The 27,993-nt window shown below is 35.1% G+C and overlaps 1 protein-coding gene across 5 annotated transcripts in view; it reads right to left on the reverse strand.

The window, feature by feature from the left end:
• Nucleotides 1-27,993, reverse strand: part of LOC140155372 (phospholipid scramblase 1-like) — a 59,686-nt gene that overhangs the window by 21,838 nt on the left and 9,855 nt on the right. For 4 of the 5 annotated variants that reach the window (XM_072178190.1, XM_072178194.1, XM_072178192.1 and 1 more), the window contains 4 exons: nt 22,640-22,717; nt 18,771-18,903; nt 14,395-14,569; nt 13,538-13,699 (listed from right to left, as the gene is read on the reverse strand). In XM_072178190.1, the coding sequence (XP_072034291.1) occupies nt 13,538-13,699; nt 14,395-14,569; nt 18,771-18,903; nt 22,640-22,717 (548 nt within the window). Of the gene's footprint in view, nt 1-810; nt 7,179-13,537; nt 13,700-14,394; nt 14,570-18,770; nt 18,904-22,639; nt 22,718-27,993 lie in introns of those variants that run through there. The other variant, XM_072178193.1, reaches the window with a different exon arrangement.

Here is a 27,993-nt window from a genome sequence, read left to right on the forward strand (position 1 = left end):
AACATGGAATATCCTGAGGGAATGCTTTGGATTCCAAGGGCTAAGTAAAATGTTTTCACATACCTGAAAAATAACTGATGCAAAGTCATAACCTCAGTTCATATCCATGAATTTTCACTTTTAAATTCTATTTGCGTCACATTTTCTTCTTTTAAATTTAAAAACTAAATCTTTATCTTTTATTTTTCCTGTATTTTTTTTAAGATGATGAACTGATGATAAGTGTTGCAACTGCTCAAGATGTTTTCTTTGTATTTCCAGCCACATTAATGAGGTAATATAAAAGAAACAAGCTGCGGTCATTATACAATTGAGAAATGGCAAATTTACTTCTGGATCCATTTAGTAACATACAAAATTGTACATTTTGATACATATGTGAAGGTTGTAATTCATCCAGGTATAATTATAAATGAAACACATGAAACTAATCAACTGGACTCGCTCGCATTCAATTGAGTGGCTGCGGCATCGCACCTGATCCTAGGTGCATCTTAAGGATGACTGATGATCTGGCGGCAAAATCAACAACTTCTGGCAACACCATTTTGTCACAGGTCAATGACGATTTACCGCTAGATTATCAGTCGACCTGAAGATACACCAATTATAAGGTGCGATAAAATAGCCACTCAAATAAATGTGAGTCCAGATTAGTTTCATGATTTCCAATTGATTAGTAGATTATCGTACCAATTGGAACACACAGGCTTTGTCATTCAAAGAACATTTTTGTGTATCAATACCATTCAAAATTATGTGAAAACCAGTACAAATATGAGATGAGAGTATTATTATACTCTTACACTATTTCTTTCAAGGATAACCTTTATTCACTCTAAATCTATTTTCCATTTTGAAATTACACCACATATAAAACCATCCACTACGGTTTGGGAACTGAAGTCCACCTTTCCTTATTGGGTTTTGATGTGGGTAATTTGAAAATATCTAAACAAATATCTTAACAAATATCTAAAAACTCATCACTAAAAATTCCATGCAAGCAGTGAATTGCTATATTTATTATCATAATGTAAACAAGATAGAAAAGGTTTGATAATTCCTACTCCCTATTCCAGAAAAATACAGCACTCAATTTTTGGAATGAAAAAAATATTATCCTGTTTTGCCAAATGAAACATTAATATACAATGTAGTTAAATCCTAATCCTTTAGTTAGATCAATATTTTTTGCAATTTGAGGGAAAATGGGCCAATTTCATGCAATTTTGTGTGTTTTCTGATAATAGTAGTCACAAAATATTTTTAGCCCTTATTTCCCAAAATTGACCAAAAACATTTTGCCAGTTAGAACTTACTAAATGATTAGGATTTAGCTATGTTTCATTCGGCAAAACAGGATATATTTTTAATCCAAACAAATTAATGCTTATTTTTCTGGAATAGTGAGTAATTATATGTGACATATTGTTTAGTTAATTTTACTTGTTAAATTTCAATAATGAGTTTCAAAGAAACACTAAAAGTACATGAAATAAAAATGATACATAAAATGGATATGTTCTATAAAAGGCACTAGTAGATTACAAGTTTTACAACAGTTTATTAACAGGTTTGTAAATTTTGATTAAAATATTTAATATCAATATAAATCATACAATCCTATATCATAGCAGCCAATCAGAAATGCTGTTAGAAAAGTTTGTGGAGAGTATTGATAGTGCATAATGCACTTTGCGTAGTTCGATCGCGTATGCATCGCATAAGATTGATACATTTTCTTTGCAGCTTGATGCATTTATATTTTCCATCATTGTTAGTGAAAACTTTGTTATATAAGAACAGCAAAGTTCGTTGGATTTTTTCTCTTGTGTATGAAAATAGGTTAAAACTGTGAATTACTTAATGTTTGAGAAAGTGTATAAAATAATGCACTTGTATAGAGATGTTGATGCTTCTAAAGAATTCCCCTCTTCAGGGCTCGAGCATTAAACACATCAATTAATCTATTAGAAATCAACATCTCAGTAAGTGTGCATATATTTTGTACAATTTCACTCTCAAAAAGAAATTGCAAAGTTATTTACCTATATAAATGACTACAGTCCTATTTCAGTCTCAAGTCAAATTGAACTATTATCAATTACATTTAATTAATTTAAACTTCCATTAATGTATAAAATATTTCTGTTAGAAATAAAACTAAAATATTTCAGAACAATAACATTGATTCATATGAAATCTGATCCAAAATTTAAAAAAGAAATTGATAGAAATGTTGGTTTCCCCTCATATCTACATGTACCATTATTATTAACCTCTACATTATGGATATACTACACTTAAACCTAATCTTTACCTTTTTACAATAAAAAATATTTATATATTGCAATACACATACAATCAATTATTATGTGTTCAATTAATTCAGAGAGGTGGTTGTGATTGTTTTATTGAAAACTGGCTTCTTACCTCACAATATCGTGTATTTTTGCATATTACAACCCAACATTATTTTCCGATGTATTCTACAACAATACTAAATTTCTGAAGATGAATAGTGTTTTGATATCTATATGCATTTATGGATATACTCATGAGTTTCAACCTAGTGAATGTTGTCTATCTTTAATGGATGAATGGAATAACAGTTACAGTTGATTCTGTAAGTCTAAGTACAGGGGTGTCCCCAGAATTTAACCTTCATCCATTGGGGGATGGGAGCAGACCGAAATGTACACACCTTGGGTCAGGGGACAATCTCTGATATCTGCTGTTTAAATTATTGTCTGTTTCAAATGCTTAAATGTCCTCTTAATTAGAGGGAGCTGAGCCTTCACCTTCCCACTCCCCCAGGCAGTTTGAATCCAAGCTGGTTCAGTTCAGTGGTACAAAAATGTTTCTTTACAGATCATGGGTCAGGGGTCAAACCCTAATGTCTTTAATTATTGTGTACTTCAATTGCTTAAATTTCCTCATAATCAGGGTAGTGCTTCTGCACACAAGGCATGGGTGAAACTGGAGTCTATTCTGTATGGAAGGATTTGTTGGCCTGGGATTGAAAACCCCTGTGGGTATTGCTTGAAAGAAAGAGTCAGGACGAGTCGAACCCTGTGCATGTCAAGTGCCAGAGCTATTCGAAAAGAGAACGGCGACCATCCCGGGTTCTGATATCTGCAAGCAATCCTAGGTTTCAGGATCGTTCATAGGTAAACTGTGCACATAAAGCCTGTGCGACAACCTCAAAATTGAGAAGAAAGCCTGCTCAGCAATATCAAAACACTTTCCTGTCATCTTGAAAATAAAAGTTTTTAAAATAAAATACATCTATGCATCAATAGAACACATAATGAAAGATACCCAATAATAAGTAATTGAAGATTACATTAAATGCAATGGTTATTTTCATACATACACTCACTCAGCACTAGACTTTATAATATACAATTATAAAACTTGGCTCTTAATTTTGTTCACAAGAGATATGACTTGTTATGAAGTCTTAAAATGCTACCATCACAACACAAAATACTAAATAAAAAGTTACCAAGTTGTGCTATTGCAGTGGAAATGTATACACCGCTATGGAAGGCATGACATTAATCTCTTACAGAGGGTGTTGATTTCAAATGGAGTCACCAATTCAGGTCACCCCATTTGAAATTAACACTCCCTGTGAGGGCAATTAAGGTCATGTCTTCCATGGTGTGTATGGATTTCATCTGCAATAGCCCAACAAGAAGTTTACTATATGATATTGATAATGTACTTTTTTGTATGTATGTATTTTTTCCTTAATTTAAACAGAAACTTATTTTTTAAACTTAAAATTCTATACAGTAATAACCCCTTTTATTAAGCTATGTTGTTTATTTACAAGGTGCAAGTTCCTCCCTATTTAATACAGAATAACATATACTCCATCTGTTAGATAAATATTATACGTAAAGTGTCATATTGCATTTCAGTTTTATCATTTACAAGAAGCTAATGTTACCTATTTGTTACTATCATAGACCTTTTCAAATCAAAGTTTTCCCGAAGACATTCATGTGTTTATGATGACCCGCTTTATAAGTCTAGGTCATCACACAGCTGTCATGCACTGAGCACCCAGCACAGAACTTATGCTAGTTACCATGTGGTTGCACTCAGCATAATGCATGTCACTGGTGAGCGTGTATGTGAATTTACACGAGCGTCTTATGACACGTACACACCTGGTGCAGGTTGCCTGGTTTACCGAACATTTGATTTGAAAAAGTCTATAGTAAAGGCTAAATCTATTAGGACATGTATACATATTTGAATGAACAAGTGTAGGGCAAAAAAGATTATACTAGATTCTCAATGGGCTAGAAAAAATAACCAAAATATACATTGCCCATGTTAAACCTGATCAAGGGCCCATATTCTGGCAGGTTAAAAGATTTTAAGATGGAAGGTTGTTAAGAGACCGGTCATTATTTATCTTGGAGGAAATAGGGTTATTCACAATTTTTTTGATGTACTATTTTTGCACTCCCCTTCTGTGTGCTCACAAATTTCTTAGTCCACCTTGGTTTCTCAAGTTTCTGTTTTTAATATTTTGTGTTTCCCTTTTGACATGAAAAAAAAAAGCATTCCTCTTTTTCAAGCACCAATATTTTTAGAATAAAAACATTTCAGGAAAATGTGCTTCGATTTAATTAAAACTTGAAGCAAGATTTTAAAATAACTGCTACCATCCAAGGAGATCAGAATATGGGTTTAGGATTAGGGTTAAGTTTAATAGGATTAGGATTAGGGTTATAATAGACTGAGGGTTAAGGTTAAGGAATGCAGTTAGTGTGGCAACCACCATTTTAAAGTTGCTCCAACATTGAATAAAAGAATGTGTTGTTTGGAGATAAGACTTCTCAAAAAAAAAAAGATTTCGGACTAAAAACATGCCAGAATTGTGCCCCGCCACATGGGTGATACTATTATTATGTTCATTCAGCATTTATAGCACCTAAAATACATATTTGTGCTTTCTGCACCCTGGGATCACTGCTAACATTTGCATTGAGAATGATCAGCACATTTTTGGTCCCGATACAATGTACAATAATGTAAGTTGCATAAACCCGCTTCCTTTATCTATTCATGTGAATTAGCATTACTTATATCAGCTCTTGAGCATTAATGTGTCAGTAGATTTTGACCAAACGTGGTCAGAAGAACCACCAGCCCAAGCTCAGCATTAATGGTTACATGAGGGTATATTATTATCATGGTAGTATAACATATGCCATTCTGCTTCTTAACTTACAGACCCCATCACAATTATTTTGCTGCTGTGTTACAGGATTATGAATGTTGGATTCTGATTGGTTGATTAATACAGACCATACACATTACTGGCATCTCATTGGCTGATAAGAGGTAAACACAGCACAAGTATCACTGAGCGTAAAAGGTGATTATTCTTGTACAAAATTCTGATAAATTTTCACCAATCAACAACATTTTAAGAAACCATAGAAGTGGTGATGTAACAGGATTAACTACTATAGCAATAGGGTACAACAGTTTTTTAATATATCGCCCTGCGCTACAAGCAGGTTACACTCATCACCTGTGGATGTCTGCAATCATAGATTGAAAACAGTACCACTCTTTTCAAAGATACTAATCTTACAGGTGCAAGTGATCAGCATTCAGCATGATACGAATATTCTATAGAATAACAATCCAGGTCTTCATCCCTGTTCTTTGACATCTGTGGTTCAATGCAGAGGTACCACATGAACATATTAGTGCAGTGCTATATATTTAAAACTTGTTTTAACCTATTGCTATGGTAGTTAATCCCGTTACATCATCATTTCTACAGCGAATATATGTACATTTTTATCTGTTATAAGTTGGCAGTGGCAACCTCAAAACGTTTTACATGTTTGGCAGTGGCAACCTCAAAATGTTTTACACATTTTTGTTATTCATTTTACTTACAAATGTCACAGATCATCTCCCCAGTCCCCATAGATACATAGTAATTACATAGATGCTTCCTTATATTCGCAGTCGATAGCAATACAATGTGTACCCAAGAAGTTGACACAATAAGATTATACTTTGTCTCATTGGACAGTGAAGGTGACATTTTACTGGATATACAGCAGAAGTACCAACAAATCCCCCTTGTATGCATGTGTATATACGCTCTGTGTGATTAGGTTAGGGTGCACGCTTCAATACTGGAACCAGTGCAATATGCACCTACATCTGCCATCACCTCAACTCCCAATGGGATCAAGTAAGCTAAAGTATATATACTTTAAGATCCTGAGATTATAATTAAAACTAAACTTAAGAACAGGGAGTATGCGTGATGCGCAAAAAGCGCTGAAATTTGCGCATTTTGGGTATAAGAAATTTGCGCATTTTGGGTATAATCGCACATTATAGATTTTACAGCAAATTTTAAGATTTTCCCAAAATAACCATTTTTCAAGTTCTCATTTTCCAAAAACTTAAAGAATCCATCATGCTCTGTAACACAATCCATGTTAAAAAATATAGAAAATAGACTGTATGTCGCTAGAAATTATAGAAGAAAAAAGTAAAATTAAAAAAATATTTTTAAATATTGCAAATTCAAACTTTTTGGGAGAAAATTCACACATTAAATTGCGTATTTTCGAAAACTGGCGAGCGTACTAGTATTTTGCTATCAAAAATTGGCGTTTTCCCTATGCTTAACTAAACTGAACAAAAATCTTGTAGTTCTACTCATCGTTAAATTAATAATGGTTTTAATTCATGATAATCGGCTATTCCCATTTAAAACCCACACTCCCCCATGGAAGATTTTGGAAATATCTTCCACAAGGGAAGTAAGAATTTCAAATGAAATTAGCACATTAAGCAGCTCCATTTGGATTTCATGCCCCCTTTGAGAAAGATTCAACCTGAATCTTCCACAGAGGGAGGGTGAGTTTCAAATGGAGTTGATTTATGTGTTCCATTTGAAATTTATACTCCCTCTGTGGAAGATATTTCCAAAATCTTCCACAGCGGGAGTGTGGATTTTACATGGAATAGCAAAATGAAAGACTTAAAAACGTTTTAGGTACACAGTGTATTGCCGCACCCATGATATCCAACCTATCACTTGTAATAGGATGTATTGCATTGATCTCTTAGTCCTTATCCTTTCCTTCCGATTTTCTCTCAAAGTACATAAAATCCTGGAAGAAAAGGAAATGAACAACAAATGTGATCATGGAAATAAACACAGAGTAACACATTTTATTATTAATTCAATTATTTATTATTTATTATCAATTTTAATAAGCTTATGCAATTTTAGGACCTGTAAAAACCAGGTTGAATTTTATTAAGCAATTTAATTGACAGAGACAGCCTGGCAAAAGACAGACAAACAGACAAACATGCAAACAGTTAGACAAACATGCAAACGTTGCCAGCATAATTAACCAATACAACAATGCAGATCAGTATAATACCAAATGTGTAAAACTGACACTGACACAGACAGACAGAAAGACACACAAACAGAAAGACATGCACAGAGTAGACACACAGTTTATACATACAAATGAACTCACCCCCCCCTCTTACATGCACATGCATGTTGCACAAACACAGCACACATGCTCATATCCACCCCATTCCCCACCCCCATAATTACCCCACACATACCCCAACACACATGCCCAACGACACTCAGATTTGCAGACAGACATTTGCAAATCTGTGACATACATATTCAAATACATGCTTGAACACGAAGGCCTATAACTAAATAACTACAAGATTCACATGATGCATAGGATATGTGATGTCAAGCAAAATGTATTGCACTCTCCAAAACTGAATCAAGTTTTATCCACTCAAAAGACTTGGGTAAAATAACTGTGTCCTGGGGTGTATTTCATTATATTTTAAACCCTACTTGGCTCAAGTAACCGTTCCTAAGTTACCAATACCCTTTTACTACACCTAATTTTATGAAGGGTCCCTGCAGTAAATCCCTATTACTTATATAGGGTACCGATCGTAAGTCATTTGAGTGAAATGGATTTTTCGATGTGCTGTAAGTTACATTGATTTTGAGACTTACGAAGCTTCAAAAAGTTTAGTGGAATGGACCCCTGGTAGTTGAGCCATTTGAAATCCTACTGTTATCAATCACAGAAGCTTTACTCCTATGATTAAAAATCAGGTGTAAAAAAAAGTAAAGGGGGCGAACTTGATTTCACAGGCCAAAGTGCTCATCTCTCTTTTGAATTGACTGGGCCAGACTCCTCTATGTAATTGGCCAGACTCCTTTATGTAATGTTGTGGCAAGGGGATTGCTGCACCTCCTCCACATTGAGTCTGTTAATAACCTTTCTGGCATTGAATAAAGCTGGTACCCATTTGTTCATCTGGTGGAACGAGGCAATAGGGGTAAAGAGTCTTGCCTAAGGCCAAATAAAAAAGAATGTATGTCTCAAACACCCGCGCACATTGCTATGTAAAATCCAATTTAGCGCTTAGCACTACGCATTGGCTGTAATTTTTTTTTGCCCGTATGTTCATTTTTTCAGTATCATAGCGATCCAATTTTGTCTTTTTTTGCTGTTTAGCTTGTTGTTTTTTGTACACATTTCGCCATCATTGTAAAAGAGACAAACAAAACTATTCATTGTGTATATATACTACTATGTTTCTGTATTTGAATATAAAAAAAGTACATAAATATTGTGCCTTGACTGTAAAAAAAATAAAAAATAAAAATATCGCATATCGCATATCGCATAGCTCATATTCTTTAAAAAATAAAAAAATAAAAAAATAAAAAAATGCATAGCACTTGGCTTTTTTACCAAATGTGTCTGAGACATACTTTCTTTTTTACTCGGCCTCAGTGCACAACACGTTGACGCCATGGGGACTCAAACTCATGACCTCGAGCTACCTCGTGATTAAGAGTCGAAGTCTACCGCTGCACCACCTAGCCCCCTTTATAACCTATATCAATTATCAAGATTATTATGAACTGAAAAAAAAACCGGATTTCACTTGAAAGACAATGCATTTTGCTTGATCATGCACATCACATATTCCATATAAAAAACCCAGAAACATAGCACGCCACAGCAAAAAGACAGAGAAAAGTAGTTGATTTGAAAGTTGATAGAGAAAAGCTGATGGTTAAATATGGATCAGTATGGCGAGGAAGGAAGAAGAGATAGGGTGATGATGAGAGACCTAATTCATTCATAATATTCTTAATTAATTACTCTCCTGACTAAATTAATCAAACATAACATTCTTAATTAATACTTTCATGACTAAATTAATCAGAAATGTATGAAACACACATAACATTCTTACTTAATTACTCTCATGAATAAAATTAATCAGAAATCTATGAAACAGATCAATGTTGATATAGATACTCACCGTATTTATATTTGCATCATGATGATGACATTTCAATCTTGTTAGTTCATCCACCTCATCGTGTACACCGTGCAATCCCACGACTCAGCACTTACATCAGCGTGCAATAGATCCCACGACGTGCTTCTACATTACAGAGCTATGTGTACATGTGCATTCAGCTAGGGTGCATCTACTTCATACATGTAGCTATGTGGCATAATATACAATTTTTTGTCTCCGTGAAAGTTTCAGCTTATAATTTCAATGTTTCCATGGTGATTTTCAGTTTCAAAGGATAACAAAGAGGAGTGTATCCTATTTTTTCCTTGAGACATCTGTAGTGCATATAAGCCCAATCGCCATTGTCACTTCCGGTTTTTGAGAGCACTTTTGGGCCACTTTGACCTCTGACATATCGGGAAAATTGCTCTAATTATTATTCATTTATTTATTGTTGTAATAATGTTATCATTAAAAGTATTTATATAATTAATTTATATAATAAACATGTTTTTTGAATTTGTTTTTATTCTAGTAAAACTTTTTAAATTATATTTTGTACGCACAAAAACCAATTTTTCTGAATTTTCCCGATAGGTCAGAGGGCAAAGTGTCCTAAAAATGCAAAAACTGTCCCACAATGCATTGCAAACTTCTAATGCCGATTTGGCTTATTTGGCAGTGTGCGTGAAGGGCAAAGCGACAAGTGCATGCTGTTGATTTTTCCGTAAGCATTCTCCTCAAACGAACTTCACAGCAATCTAGCTATTTTCTATCGGTGTTAGTTATTTTCATACACACATTTGATTGAATATATAGTAAGCACTTAATTATTTCCAATAATTATTCATTTCCTCCCTCTACCATGTTTGACACACCCAACTCCCATTCTTTGCGGTGCCAACATCAGACTACCACATACAAACTACAAACAGTCAAATTCCCATGCTTTGTATGCTGCGAATTCTCGCATATTCATGAGGCTGATCGTTTGATTGTGCGTGTCTAACAATCATGCCAGTGTTTTGCGTACCTTCACGTATACGCAAGAGAGTTGCATGTCTTCACGTTTACGCAAATGACCGTAAAAATATGCAGTATGTGTATAGTAGTTTCGGCTGTCACAATTCATGGAACGATTGGCCCTCATTATCGTGTTATGCTGTTTGTAGTTTGTCTGTGGTAGTGTTGGTGAACTTCTTTTACTCTCATATAAGAAATGCTGTCCATCAATCATGTATTCATCAAATGTCTGCTTACTTTTGTCATGATTACATTTTCAAAAATGTATTTCTTTCTAGCACAGCTTTTGTGATAATAGAGTCTTATTCAATCGAGTCATCAATCACATACCACCAGTCTTTCTTTTCTCTCCTGACATAATATTATGAAAGGTTGGTTTCTTTGAATAGAGCAGATATACAATGTGAGCAAGCAAGTACTATCAGGTATTCCAGTAATGCTATCTTGTGCAGCATACACAGTGGAACTTTCTAGTGGATAGGTACTCTAGACTGGGCATGGTAGCCTAATGTGCAGGACTGGAATACTCTGTACCTGTAGTATATAATACTGCTCATGACCATAGACCATGGTAAAATGTACAACTACTTTGACCATTAAGAACTTGCCAGAATGTCAGCTGCATAGATGCTAAATTCAAACTGAAGTACTTTTACGCTTAGGATGTCATCCCATGATCACAGTCACATATTCTCCTTCCAAAAAATGATATACTTCATGGATATCATTTTATCTGCCCATCTCAAAACCAATAGCAAATATGCAACACTTCCATGAGACCACTGCAGTGGCATAGCCAAGGGGGGCAAAGGGGGGAAGCTGTACCCCTGTGAGAAGTCTTGCCCCCCCTACCACCACCCACCCTCTCCACCATGTGACAAATATTCTCTGGAAGCATCTTTCAAATGATATGTGTAGTACTATTGTGTGTCACCTATTTATATTTGCAAAGCTTTGTTATACTGGTTATTCAAAAAACCTTCACCACACTTGTAGCTATATTAATTTACAAAACACCTACATAACAAAGGTTGGAAATAATCTTCCACATCACGCACAAATTTTTTCGCCACAATAAACATTAAAGCAAAATTGTTACAATTTCAGCGATGAAAAAATCCTTTGTGCGATAAATGCGCTTCAGTTTGATCAATGAATGGTATGAAATACAAGAGTGTAATGCGCTATTCCATTTAAAATCCACACTACCCCTGTGGAAGATTTTGGAAATATCTTCCACAGAGGGAGTATACATTAACAGCTCCATTTGAAACTCTGATTCTCCCCGGAAGGTTCAGGTTGAATCTTTCTCAGAGGGCGTATGAAATTCAAATGGAACTGCCTAACGTGCCCATTGCATTTGAAATTCATACTCCCCCTGTGGCAGATATTTCCCAATTTCAAACACTTGAGACAGTTCTATAAATTGTTTTGCAAGTGTGGTTTGCAGCAAACCTGGATTTTGTTCCCTCAATTGTCCCAATCATTGAGATACTTTCATACTTCAAGGATTAGCATAGTGGACCTCATGGTCTACACAACAGGTTAAACTACAGAATCAAGCCTAAGGTCTACTTACAAGGCTTTTATATGATATAAACCTTATATTAGGGGACAAAAAAAAGTTTTACAAGCCCGACCGACCCAGATATTGCGTTTTGAGAAATTGATTTATTTACTTTTTAATTTTCTTTTTTTACTTCATGTAAAATCAGTTTTTTTTTTTTTTGTAGTGATTTTGACTGAAAAATATTTCAAAATATGTTACAAAAAATGATCAGATTAAAAAAACATTGTCAAGCTTTTGCTGATATTTTAGGGTCATTTTAGCTTTCCAGACCGACCGACCCTACTTCAAAAGTCTGTCCGCCTGTAAAACAGGATTTTTTTGTCGCCTTATCTCTAACATGCTGAGATTAGCAGCACGTTGGATTATGATTTCCAATGATCTCAAAATATATTTTTTGTACTCAGAAGTGATGATTAGCACACTATACATGGTTATAACATCCTCGTTTGAGGTGGTGCAAATGTGTATGCAGTTGTACATGTTATATGTAGCCTAAGGTCCATTTATTCAGTCTGTGCAAGCATGTGCATTGGGCTATTCCAGTTGCAATCCAAACTCCCCCGTGGAAGATTTTGAAAATATCTTTCACAGGGTGAGTATGTTTTTCAAATGTAATTGGTCAGAGTTAACCATGTTGAAACCCATACTCCTCCTGTATTATGGTTTTACCTGATATCTTCTTCAACTGGAGTGAATATTTTAAATGGAAGTTACCCAATTGTCTATTCTATTTGAAACTTATAGTCCCTCTGTGGAAGACTTCAGCTAAATCTTCCACAGGGGTAGCGTGGATTTTAAATGGAATAGCCCATTTCAAGCCCAGTGGAACAATATCACAACAAAATCATCCACATCCACACCCACCATCAAATAAAGGTTATTAATGTCCTTGTAGGCTTATGATCAGGTCTGTGTGAAATATTTCCAACCTTTGAATACTTTCCAGCTTACAACTGACATACTTTACTTCATAATTAAAACACCGATACATTAATAATTAAGTTTAGTACCATGTGCTTTACTGCAAACCCAATTATTGGCGTTCACTGCACTCTTAACAAGTGAGTTAAACTTGGTTGTGTGAGTAAGGGGAAACAAATTCTGGTTAAACAAGGGTAAAGGAGAGGTTAAACAGAGTTAGCAAGAATTAGCGTTGGTTAAGTCAAGTTAATGCTGGGTTAGCCACATGTTAAGCAAGAACAAGGTAACGGTTAGTTCACAGTCACCAGGAATCAAATTACAATTAAAGAATAACAAAATATGTACCATTGTACATATTTACAAAATAACATGTATCTGAGACAAAAGATGACAATCCTGAAAAAAAGAGCATCTTTCTACTGAATACAAATAACTAAAAACAAAGAATTGATCAAGTAATGATCACAACTACAAAGAAAACATAGACAATGTGGCTGAAGCTCGATTTGAACCACATGTCATTGGTTCGAATCCTGCTACAACCAAATTTTCTTTGCTTCTCTTCTTCAATACCAATTTCTCTGATGGTTTCCAATTTCCGTTCAGTAAGACAAAACAAACCAATCTGGCAATACTTACGATCAGGAAACAGGCACCCATCAGTGTTGCCTTGACATTGACATCCAAATCCATTGGGAAGTTGATGCCGAAATTATCCGCATCGGTGAAGTGCTCCTTGATCAGACCTGTCCACTGCTTAGAGATCTTGCCCACCTTGGCACTACCATCTTCAGACATGACCTATAAGAAGGAATTAATCATGTCCATCTGCTTCAAAATTGCACTTTAGAGGTGGGTGGTTAGATTTCTTCGTATTCTGTTTTTTATCTTACATTGAGGCCTACCATTAATGCCACATTATAACACTTTTTACAGATTTGTATTTCTTTTCCATAAAATGTTAGCTTTTATTGTCAAATATGTCCCCTTTTAATTTTCGAGCTGAATAACTGAGGTAAAGCAAAGAAAATTGGAATTTACTAGCAGCACCAAAGTAAATTGGAATTTACTAGCAGCACCAAAGCACCAATGCATGCCTGGAACGGTCGTTTGATATGTGTATGATGACCGCCCCGTGCGCCATGTACATACCGTGTTATGAACATCAACTAATATTGTCATTGTAATGATTAAATGTCGGTTCCTACGCCTTATTTAAAATCTCAGATTTTGACAACACTACAGCACCTAATATTGTGATTTTTGCGGGGTATATGTTAACTGTTATCTCTTCTACATGTATGTAACCGTAAGCTTGCATAATTATTTTGTAGCATTTTAAAGTTTTTATTTCTGTTTAGTACATTTTGGCCATAAATAGATGGTGCCTTACAAATTCATACATTACATATCAGCTGAAATTATGCTTGCTGGCAAGCCAAGTTTGCTAATTTCTTTAAGAAAAGTTTTCCAAACTCCCTCTAGGCTACACTCACGTCAAACTCCACATCGCCACAGCAATTACATGTACACAGAGGACCTTCAATCCTCAGAATCACATTCTCCTTAGCATCCTTGATGGCAAATTTTGGGTAGCATGGACTCCAAGTCTGACAAACGTAGCCAATAGTTGTGCCGATAGGGGCTTGAACTTCCATCTTCTGCATGAAACTGTTGCAAATAAACATGAAATGAAAAAAATTTCAGTTTTAAGGAAGGCACACATTTAGTAAAATCTAGAAATATCAAGTTAGTAAACATCTGAAAACTTTTGAATTCTTGGGGAGACTGAGATTTCAGACTCCAGTATAGATGAGTTGACCTATGCTGTCATTTATACAGTGCCTTTCACATGTTTGAAAGTATACTTTATATTTATTCCGCTGTCGTAAGAATATGGTACGCCGCCATACAATGCCCAAGGCATGCTCATACCTTTGGGCGGTGCTCAATGAACAATATTCATAACAGCTCCCCATTTTACCCCCGAGTAGAGAGAGGCAAGTGAGGTAAAGCACCGTGCCAAATGCACAACATGATGGCGCCGCCGGGGCTCGAACTCGCAATCCTTCGATTGCAGAGCCTGTAACGCTGCGGCTGCGCCACCATGCCCCACTTTTACCCTATGTGATTGATGTCACATGTTTACACTTAGAATGCCATCTGTTGTTTCACACAGGATAAAAATAATACCTAGCGTCCATGGCATACTGCATAAAATCTTTTGAAACCCCAAGTTACTAAACCGTTGGTGTTTTTAATAATGCTGTGATACACTACCGTATTGTTTGTAATAAACGCTCCCCCTCTAATAAACGCCCCCCTCCAAAATGTCTGTGAAAAATTGACAAAAATGCAAACATTTCCATGCCATATCGTGTAGGTAAGCTTAAAACTTGCATCAGTCATGTCAGTCACGATCGCTAAATTGAATGAACAAAACCTATTATGACTCAACTCCTATGCATTTCATTGCCTAATTATGGTAGAATTTCACTAATTTCATGCACTTACATGTGTAATTTTCTTGTATTTCCCACAAAAAAATCATTTCCCGTGGGCGCCGCCATCATGTATAGTCGTAAATCCCTCCTTTTAATAGGAGCACCATCGGGAAATTGAACCTGAATTTTAAGCTTTTTTCACTGACAATTCGCTTCCAATAAACGCCCCCCTTTTGGAAAAATGCAACGCCCCCAGGGCGTTTATTACAAACAATACGGTATGTAGTTTGCAGGCCCTGTTAGCAAATTTGATAACATTTGTGGTATTATTTGCTTTGAAACCAAAGTTATTAGTACTTCCTCCATGGCGTGTGAAGCCGGGTTCTGATTGGCTAAGTGAATCACGTCATCATCACATCAGCACCTCATTTGCCGATCAATCTGCGTAGCATCGCATGATATAGGCTTGACCTAGTTCTTTTTACCCAATCGGTCGGCAGCAGTGTGAAAGGTCTGTGCAAAAACCTGTAGTAACCAAACTGAAGTGTTAGAAATACATTTGTAATACAATGTGCAGTAAGATATCTTAATGGTACTGCGTTCCATACCACATCAGGATCACACATACATGTACTGGTATTGGATTGGTACTGCACTGGTATTCTAGAGTAGCCATAAAATAACTGGGCAGCAGTGCACCTGGGGTTGGCAGGAATCTATTAGTGTATTTTATAGTTGTAAAATAGTGCAATTATTAGTCACTGCAAAAGTTTAATGTTTTGAGCATTACACATATTTATGTATCACTGAATACAACTGCAGGATTTTGTTAAAAGTAAATGTTTTGCTTTAAAAAGGTGAGGTCAGACGTGTCACAAATGGAATGTTCAGATCAAGAAATTTGGGATGCGAAATGCACATACATGTAAAGCCAAACAACACAAAGGTTGTGAGTGTTCTATACATAGGGCTATTCCATTTAAAATCCATACTCCCCCTGTGGAAGATTTTTGAAATATCTTCAGCAGAGGGACTTTGAATTGCAAGTGGAATGAATACATCAGGCAGCTCCATTTGAAACTCATCCTCCCTCTGTGGAAGGTGTATGAAATTCAAATAGAGCTGCCTAATGTGTTAATTCCATTTGATATTCTTCCCCCTGTGGAAGATATTTCAAAAATCTTCCACAGGGGGAGTATGGATTTTTACACAATGTGCCTTGACTTTTTAAAGGTTGCTTCAGCAATCTGATTAACACATGGGGCTATGAATTTGCAAGCAATTGTACAAAGCATATGTCTAAAGTGGAAAACACTGTGTAGGTATGTACACAACACTGTGTAGGTATGTACACAACATGTCAAGTCAAGTGTGAATGTAGGAAAAATGTTGTTTTTGTCAATGAAAGCCTGGCAACCTTAGTCCTGTACCGTATTCATTCCATTAACCGCCCATGCCCCTAGAAGCGCCCACCAATTACAACAAGCAAACTGTGATATTAGTTTATAAAACTGCCCATCCAAATCTGAATCATGGTCTGAATGAAACATATGACATTGATGATGATGGATTAATATTTTGGGCCTTTTTTATGTATAGTAGGCTTAAACAATGTAAAAAATAAGCGCCCACCCAAAATGACTTTGTGAAGCACCCTGGGTGGTTAATGGAATGAATACGGTACATGTAAATAAACAGTATTGGTCCATTGTAACTCAATGCCCAGGTCACTCTCCCGTGGCATGCTACAGATGATCTGGAAGGACACTGAAATCACACCAGGGAGGAAATGACAGCGGGCTTCCGCAGTAGTACAGCTATGCAAGCTGGCATTACACTGACATAGCGTATCCTGTCACGCACATCGCACTGGAACACATACTGTATGCTCTGCTGATCGTGTGTGTGGGGTGCTATAAGGGCTCATATTGAAATACCCTACCACGTTTTCACACAGAAAGAAGGCAGGATTCCCCTCGCTAAGCGCGCGCCTCAGGAAAGCTCGGTCATAAAACGGATGGATTATATGCATCAGTGATACACCCTGCCCAGGATTTTAACAAAAGAAGGCTAGCACAGGAAAGCTGCATGATGGCGCACACCTTCCTGTGCAAGGGAATTTCAATATGGGCCCTAATGAAAGACAAAGATAAAAAGACTAGTTTGCGTCTGACGTCATCTGTCAATCAAACTCCGAGCACGGTTTGTTTACAAGTTTCGTGATGATGACTTGCTGAACGCGGATTTATAACCGGGCGCCTTATTGTTAATTTTGCACCTTTCGACATGCAAACCATCTCAAAAGTTAGGTCTTTATAGTATGAAACTTTCTTAACCGAAGGCACCATGTCCACAATGCCTAGAAAAGCTGCTTTTCGCCTCGTAAAAGTACGTAATTTTCGCCATCCTCGCCATTCACTGCTATTCCTTTTCTCCGATCGGCACCAGCCAGATGAATCGACCTTCCTTATACGCTGCTATTAGCCAATCAAGGATCGTAGAGAATTTGATTGACAGTGACGCCAGACGCAAACTAGTCTTTTTTATCTTTGTCTTTCATTATAATGGATGCGCTGTTATCACCCTGTTGGGATTGGCGGCGCTCATACAGGAGTCACATTTCTGATTCCTGGTGCTTTCTTTTTATTTACACTTCATATTGTGCAGACGATAACCAGCCATGGTCTGTCAGGGGCTTGGTCACACATTCTATTAGTGTTATTATGCTGTTTTGTTGACAAAAAACTGTCAGACCTCTTGAGAAAATATCAAAATTATAACAAACTATACCATTTTTCACCTTGATGTGGCAATGACGTTAACACATTGAGGTAGCTGTTGTGCTTGTGCATGCAGCGTCTTCAATCGCTTTGAGCGCATGCTAGAGATATGAAGCTGGGCACACTGACATCACTGCCACATCAGGGTGAAAAATGGTACAAAATGTATAGATTAGATTCTTTTGATCACCCTGAACCCGGACCCTGAACATTTCAAATTCATCTGAATGAATTCCTAAGTCTGATCACTGTGGTGACAGAATTGCGGTAGCCTGGTAACTAGGCCAACTTATCTGCACTGACAACAATGAGAATCTCGTTTAGATTGCACTATCTTTCTCAATGAAGTATACTAAAGTGCTACCCAAGTACTGTATAGTGGGATATTTTTGCTGCGTTAATTTTTCGCGATTTTATCAATTCTGGACAGTTTAGTGGGTTTTTATTTCACATTTCCAAATACATGTATATTCACATTTAGTACTATGTCATGTGTAATAAATATTTTCACAGGGTTAAAAATTTGGTGCTGCCTGTTCGACCATGAAAAGGGCTGAAATTAAACCCTGCGAAAATTCCCTGCTAAACAGTACCTGTTATTTGATATTACTACCCAACTGATTTGATGAGAGATAAGAACTGACTCACCATGGACACCAACAAGTGCTACATCTGAGATCACGAATCAAATGAATCACTTCTTTTTTTTTTTTGTTGTCCAAGATCTTCATGTCAAAACAACGCTTGTTGCCGCAACAGTTACGAGTGCAGCAGTTAGTATCTGTAGGAAGAAATAAAAGACTTAATTTCTGCATGAAATTTAGTATATATTTCTGTTCAAAATAAATAGTAATTCACACAGTAAGAACTATACAATCTCAACATAGACTTTTTCCATGGTAGTAATTAAATTGTCATTACACATGACACAATAGTCCAAATTTCTGGTAGCTTAATTAGCTTAATAAATATTACAAAGCTTTCTGTTATCATTACGTTTTGTTACCTAGAGAGATTTGATCATGTCTCTCCTCCTTTTTCAACCAAATCGACGGTAATAACTCTTGTAGTGAGGGATCAACATTTAATCACAAATTGCCTCTGGCAAAACTCACTTCCTGGGAACAAAATACCACACAAGGTCATTTGTATGTAACTCATTGACCCATTTGTGTTATGTACTGCCCCTAGCTATAATCACATCCTTGTGATCTGGTCAACTCATTGACAGAACCTCAGGAGGGAATTCAATTTTTGATCAATTCTCTCAGGTAGTGAAATGTAATATGTTCTGTGATCCACAATAAGACTATTGAGCAAATCCTTTCTCACAATAATGCCATGACAATCAAGTATTTATGGACTTAACAATAGAGTTACAAAACAGTTCATACCTCGGTGGAAGAAATGTGTTATTTCTTCTATTTGTCTCAACTGGGATATCAAATACTATACATAAGAGTTCTTCAAGTTTGAAATATAGGAGTGTCATACTCATACTAGCAAAGAATGGCGAATAGAACAAAAGAATTTGAAAACCATATCATGTATGCCTACTGAAATTGAAAAACACTAAATAATTATCAAATTAAAAGGCAGCATTTGAAAAGCAAAAAAAAAAACAATTTCTTTTAGAAATAAAGTACGTAACACAACTGATATCACAATAGTAACCATGCAGTTCATTCATCTTCTTTTGTTTTCTTTAATTTTTCCTCCTTTTTTTCATCCCAGGTAGATGTCATGTATATTGTATAACAGGCAACATTTTCATGATTTAAATCATTCTTTTATTCAGGTGCTTAGTTACACAGTAGTGCATTTTTCAATTGATCAGGAAAAAGAAAGAAGCGCACCATAACAAACGTTGCCAAGTGTTTACTCACACACAACTTCCTGATAACTAGGGAAGTGCAACACTGGAAATATAACCACAATTTAACTTTCTGTTTGTACATCAATATCATATCGTGACTACCATTTTAGACTGGATCTCAATCCATCTAGTTTTCATGTTAACACAAAATTTTGAATTACGCTAATACTATTATTATTTAAGTTGATCAGTCCAAAAAGGTTTTTAAAAATTTTCATGCACATACATATCTGACAGCAAAGTTGTGATCAAGTTCATGGTTTTGATCACTGATTTCAATAAGGCCAAAAAAAAATATATGTTGTGTTGCCCTCCGCGGCCGGGTCAAAATCGCGAAAATCTGGGCCCGGGTTTTTTTTTGTTTTTTTTTTTTTTTCTAAAAAAAAAAAAAAATCAAAAAAAACACAAAATTTTAATTTTTTTATAATTTTTTTTAAAAATTTTTTTGTAACAAATGATTTTTTAAAATCATACATGTACCCCAAGCCTATTCCCGGATCCCTGATGTTCACTAAAAAGATTGTGCCCCAAGCCAGCACTTTAATTGGATAGTAGGACTTACTCATTGAATCCCAACAACATGGATGTTAGGCCCTTCACAATTGATTTTGAGTTTCCTATTTCCCACCCGCATCAAAAACTGAGAATGCAAAATATTTAATTATTTGATTTTTATCTGTCATTTTCTCTGTTAAATGACATTTTTGTTACATTAATTTGCTACTTTCTTACTTTGATCATGAATCCTAAACAAACAAATAACACATATTATATTATTATCAATGTATAAAATCAACCATAATTGCAATATATGATCTGCAGTGCCAAAATGTACCATGCAGTATGTTGATATTGGGCTGTGACCACTTGTTTCAAAATTAAGAAAATAGTAAGTAAATAAATAACTAATAATTAAGTTACCTTATGCCTTTTTTTAAATATTTAAATAGTAAACTAAGAATTAATTGTGAAGGGTCTTAATATTAATATTTACTTCAATAAAATATTCAATATTGGGTAGAAAATACAGCCAATATTATGCATATGCCTCTCTTCACTCATGTTACTGTGAAATAGTAGGTATCAAATGGTTGAGTTGGTAAAAAAAAAAAAATCCGGCCGGCTGTACTACCAGATTTTAGACTTGGGAGGGCAACACAACAATTTTTTTTTTTTTCCTAATGGCATGCACCTCACAAATGCCATGTGACTGCATGACTGGATCAGACCAAGTACGTTGCAATTTTTCTGTTGTTGTAGTTATCAATCAGCAAACTTCCAAAGTTCACCAAATATTAGTCAAATGAAGTACATGTAGGTCGTACTGAGCTTATTACTATTTCAACATATCAGACTCATCACAACAAATAGACCTTCGATTTAGAAAATTGGGGTGATTAATGTCCTTGCATTGTTAGTTGTGTAAATAGGAACATGCCCACACAGTCTGATGAAAATAATTTTAATCCACTACCCTACTATTTCATCATAATGCCAAAAAAAAAATCAAAATCAAATGTGCAGTCATAACAAGAAAAATTAATTTACTTCTTTTGTGCCATATTACTAAATGGTTTCCCTAGAATTTTTGTGTTTTATTTTTGTACTTTTTATACAAAATTAACATATAGGCCTATGTTTTCAATCTTTATTTCAATCTTTTATTTAAGGGCTCGACATTTTCATTTTTTTTTTTTGTTTTTGAGAGCACATCAGACATGTTGAATTGCATTTTGAAAATGAGGAATGTCCTTATGATATCAAATAATTTTGATTTTTTGAAATTCGCGATATAATGCACATTTTATGGCAAATGATTAAAAATTAATATTTTTGAAATGTAACAGTCCTCATGGTAAATTGTATAAAGCTAATAATATGTACTTTTAAAGTGTATGTAGCTGGGATGAAAAGCCGTCCATCATATGAAAATTTTGACTCTTTTTCGTATTGAAGATATAGATTTTTTTTTCAAAAACACCAAAACAATTTAGGTCTTTTGGGGAAAAAAAATGTATATATTTTTCAATATGAAAGGTCAACATTTTCAATTATTAGTCAGCTTTTCATCCCAGCTACATACACTTTAAATACATATCATTAGATTTTAAAAGTTTACTTTGAGGACTATTAAATATCAAAAATATTCAAAAAATATCAACTTCTAATAATTTGAAAAATAACATTTTTATTATATCACAAATTGAAAAAAAAATTGATATCAGAAGGACAATCCTTGAATTCAGAATGCAATTCGATATCTGATGTGCTGTCAGATCCCACAAAAATACTTTGCAAATGTTGCTATCCAATTCCTTTATACCATAACACAAAATCCATACTAGCAAATTATAGAGTAGGCAAGATGCCAAAATTTTGAAAATTTAATCGACCCCTCCAGTCTCACATAACAAAATGTGCTAAAAAAGAGGGTCGTTGATATAAGCTGTAAAAGTGTAATGCAAGTTAATTTATTTTGTAGTGTAACTTAATTTCTTGTATCGCACCTTGAGCACCATCATTTTTTTTTGGTGGATTTGTGAGCATTATAAATCTACATTATTATTATCATTATTATACCATATGGCATATATATCTTGTTGTTGTTATTGTTGTTGTTATTATTATTGTTATTGTTTACCTTCAGCAGCAAAGTAGACTTGTTGACCCAGCGTGTTTTTCACCACATACTTATTGGATGTCTCAAAACCAACAAAAGCTGAAAAACAAAGACAAGAAAATTGATTTTGTTATTCACTTCAGTCATATTTATTCATACAGCTAATGCGTAAAACAATTTTGATCAGAATACAACTGCAGGCACACATGTAAACTCATACGAATGACGAAAAATAAGGCAAAAAACAAAATAAAAACAACCCACACATACCCCCGCACCCCACACACAGTGAGGTTCTTATTTTTGGCAACCAGGTAAATTTGGTTGCATATATTGAAAACACCAAACTAAAATTTAAAAAAAATTTTGTACACATCATATCAAGCCGAATAAGGTACATGTAATACAATAAGGGGTACAACTTCTTCTTTTTCTTCTTTTAAGTACTGTGCAACATTCCTTCTGGAACAAGACGCATAGGATTGTGGTGAGCGCGAATTAGGACTTTTTAGTCCCTAATGTTCCGATCCTGGGCTCTGATGAAATCACCCAATGTGATTTTGAAGTGTTCAGGATCTGGGATGCTGGTAATGTTGGATGGAATGCTAGTATTCCAGTCCTTCACAACTACAAAGGGTCAAATTTATATAGGGGGATCTTAGAAGAGTCAACATTCCTTTTTTGTATCCAACATCGATACACCCAACAATGTTTGTTGGTAGGATGAGATGTCAAAATGCACCATATTAATAATCATTTAATAAGTGACCCGGCCCATGACTCTATTGACATATGCAACTTTCCCAATGCAACTTTCACCATTTGGTTTTTGCTTTCATTTCTTAGTGTGCAAAAGTCACCACATTTTCATGTCTAACAAGGTGAATGATTAAACTACAATGTTGTAATAAATCCATGCTTGCTTTATGGGCCTGGGAATACATTTGTTATTATAAAAAATGAGTGATTTAGTAAATTGTAAGTTGTATAAATAAAGATTGGCAAGTTTTCTAGTTACTAGACTTAGTCATCCACAAGATGAAGTACACAGGGGTTATTACAGGATGTGATGACAAATTGGTAGCTTTCCTGACTTCAACATGTAAATGGGAAAGAGTTGTAATTTTGTACTATTAAAACTAAGGGGCTTCTGCAGTAGTATATAGTGGTACCACCATCAAAGGGGGGTCACACCTTCTTGGGATTTCTAGATATGAAACCCAGGGGGTACTCAAGTTTGGTTTTGGTAGGGCATGCTGCTGAGAATTTGAAAGTGGAACCATAAATAAATATAATAATTTTTTCAAGAAATTTTATACCAAAAATGTCTTAGTTTTACAAATTTTCCCCCAAATTTTGCCAAAATTTCAAACACTTTGGCTAGATTGAGGCAACATTGGGCTATTTTCCAAAAAAGAACATTTTGAACAAAAAAAGGACCCATCCATACCAAAATTGGCCTAGGAAAAGGGGCATTGATATACAAAAAGGTTGAAAATGCTACTCATGTTTGCGTCACGTCCCCGTATGGTCAATTGCACTGAGTCCCCCCCCCCCCGATATGAATAGGGTCTAAAATAGGAATAATGCCCGTGTCTTATGAGGAGTGTCACTTCCAGTGGCCACATTATTTTTATTATATTCTTTTTTCCGCTTTCATTCAACACCACTCGGGTGATCATACCTTCTTGCCATTTCAATATATGAAAAGGACTCACAATATGAATACCTTATTTCCAGTAGGAAACTTATTTTGATTATATTCTGTTCTACCTAATTAGCGCATTCCCCCTAATAAACACCCAGTGGCATAGCGTGGGTCATCACATTGGGGGCACCAACCATAATTGGGGGCACCGGGTCTGATTGGGGGGCACAAGCCGTTTTTCAGCAATTTTCCTATGGGATGTTTTTTAATTTCAGATCGATGGGGGGGGGGGCACATGCCCCCTGTGCCCCTATGATGCTACGCCACTGAAAACACCCCTACAATTTTTTCAAGTGACAGCTATCTCAAGCATCCTGTTTTCATGTTCCTGAACAAAAGAAATTAAAATGCTTGCACATACATTTACCATTTACACTGTGACTAAATAAGGACGATTGATTTTGACTTCAGATAGTGTTTTGAATGTTTCTTTGCAAAAATTCCCTATTTTGCTTTCATTATAAATGTTTTAATGATGACCCCAAACTGACTGATTAAGCACCCAGGACACTAATTATGCCAAATATGGCATATACCTGCAAATATATATGAATAATCAGATTGCCATCATGTGTGTCGCAGTTCTGTTATATTTTCATAAAGCTACACATGGTAGTTATATTACAATCTTGAATTAATATATTGAGGTATATTATAATGGTTATATTGTTACATGTCATATGCATACACATTTTCCTGACAGTAAAGTTTAATATTCATGCAAAATGTTACAATGACAGTATACATGTAGAGGACACCAAAACAGATAATAGGAAAAGGTCTTCAAAGTGGGGCACAATTTTAGTTGCAAAGTAGTTCAAGTCAGAATAAAAATTGCTATGCCACTTCAAAATTGTGTTTGTGTACAGGGGTATATATTTTAGCATTTTGTTATGTGATATCGCTGAGTTATAAGCCCTGATCCTTCGGGGTGGCCTAATGTGAAGTGATGTGGTGCATGTAGTTCAATCATAGGTTGCTGAAAGTAAGGTACAGGCAGATCATCACTCTACACCTACAATGTAACATGCCTTATTAAAGACACTCTATTTTAAAGACGCTTTTGGAACCATTAAGGCATAAAAGCTTTTAAATCTGCATATTACGAAGAGTTGGTATTCCATCAATTAATATAAGGTACATACCTGTACAACCTCACACTCATGGTGTGCAACAAGGATGAACTAGTAATTTTGAGCAGGTGGGTAGGGGAACATAAAAGGTGGTGCAATAATTATGTGGTGAATTATAGGGAGGGGAAAAGATTTTTGGTAGGCCGACAATACCTTGGGCGGGGAGCAAGCATTTACTTGTTGTTTTGAACCTGGTTAAATTTGTATGTTTCAGTTATGGTACTTTTGCTTTTATTGAACAGCTAGCAATGCCAGGCATGAGAGTTGCTTTGCTTGAAAAAAGCTGAAGTAGAACAAAAAAAAGCTGAAAAACAGTGTGAAATTGGCAAGAGAGACACAAAATTGGGCTGAAAATAAATAAGAATGCGTAAATTTGAATAGTCAAAAACGCTGAATTCAGCTGAAAAATCTCACCCCTACAATGCTTGTATGTACTAATTCAATATGTCTCTGGCTGTTCAATAGAAAAAACAAACATACATCATACATGTGTACAACTTTATCCAGCTTAAAAAAAAATCTTAGCTAAATAATTTTTTGTCTGCTTCTCGATCTTGAATTAATAAAGGTCTATAATTTCCCAATTTGTTTTTCAATTTTTGTAAAAAAAAGAAACAATTTTTATTTGGACCAAAAAATTGCGATTGCGGCCAAAAGTACCACAATCTTGCTCTTTTCCTGTACATACCCAAAATGCCAAAAAAGCATAGAAAATAAATGAATTCACAATTAAATTTGCCTTATTATGTTTACCATGTGCATTTTGTACAACTGTATCCATTGCTGCACTTGCAAATTAATTCAAATTTCATCCTAGGATTTGGGTATAGGATGATTTTCAAGCTCAATCTTTTCATGTAGGGTCAAAATATGATGTAGCCCATTGCACAAAATATGATGTAGCCTATTGCATTGGTTAATCAATGATGCATCAATTAATTAATGATGTAAAATCCAACTGCTTGTTTTATCTAACAGCTAATGTGTTTATTTTGAGACAAATACTGTCAATCAATTTTATTTTAACCAGTATACATTACACACATTGCTATCCATCAATAATCTATAGGCCTAGCTAGCTACATGTATACATTCATGTAGCACTGGTGTCATTTAGATTATTAGATGATAAATGGATGAATCAAGACCTCCCACACAAACACAAATATTATTCATTCTCTTCGGTAAAATCAATGTTTGAAAAAATAATTAAGCTTTTCATACTCTACAGATTTCTTAACCTTTTACTTACTAATACTATAGGGTCCACAACTTATAAGTTCCCCCCTAAATACTTTTTAAAATAAATCGAAAAATATTTGATGAAATGCAAAGGTGTAGAAAGATTTACTTAGTCTTATTTGATTTACAAATATGGACCAAATTATAGCGTCACACGTCATTGCGTTCAGTCATAATGGTTCATTATGTAAAAAAGAGACCGTTTTAAACAGTGTTAAAAAGGCATCTGAGTCCATATAGGAATCAGATCTCAAACAATACAGTAGGCCATCATGCATTTGTTTAAAAAGAAAACCTGACTGCTTTGGACTCATGTGCAACTTTTAAAACGGCCTCTTTTCTTACACAATTAACCATTTTTGTAATTCGTAAAATATTTTTCGACTTATTTTTAAAAAGTATTAGGGGGGAACTTATAAGTTGTGGACTGTATAAAATAGTACCCAGCTGTATGCTGTATGTTCCATGCAAAATACTGTCATAATTCCTAGTGTTGTCACTTACCATTCAAAGGTATAACGCATGATCTTTCCGAAAGTCAAAAATGACCCCCTATTTTGTGCTTTCAAGGACATTTACAGCACTTTTGTACTCTATTTTGCACAAAAACAGGGACAAATTGGCTGTAAACAATGCCATTTTTTTGCATTTCAATGAAACTTTTAACTAAAGCACCCCTTTTTTTTATTCAAGGACACAACCACAAATAATATACCCTATTTTGAAATTTTGAGGACACATCAAAAACACCCCTATTTTTTAAATCACAAACATACTTTAAAAATAACCCCTTTTCCGTGAAATTGGGAAGTGGCAACCTTGTCACAATTCAAGACATGGAATGGCACCATTCTTCAGAAAGTGAAACTAGTTTTGTGTGGGTGTGTGTGAGTGATTTTTTCTAAATGTAAAAATACCCTGTTTGTCTTTGGCTGCATTAAAAATAAATTTTATTCAATGAAATGTTCAAAGTAATTGAATTTCCCACACATTAGTCTAATTTAAAGATTTATAAACAAAAAAGAGATTGACCAAAATATCACATGTTATAAAGCTTAAAGGAGGATTTCGTGATCCTAGCATCCTCTTTTTACAACATTTTTCAGTAGATATCCACGAAAAAAGCTTATTTCCAAAATTTCAGTTGATTCCGATTTTGCGTTTGCGAGTTATGCATGATCATGTGTATTACACTGCTCCATAGACAATGTGTTGTAATTTCGTTCTGGTGCACCAGAACGAAATTCAAATTTAGCGATATTTTTGCTAAACGAATTAATCTGCAAGAAATA

Source organism: Amphiura filiformis, chromosome 6 (genome assembly GCF_039555335.1).
Source record: "Amphiura filiformis chromosome 6, Afil_fr2py, whole genome shotgun sequence".
Classification (NCBI taxonomy): Eukaryota; Metazoa; Echinodermata; class Ophiuroidea; order Amphilepidida; family Amphiuridae; genus Amphiura; species Amphiura filiformis.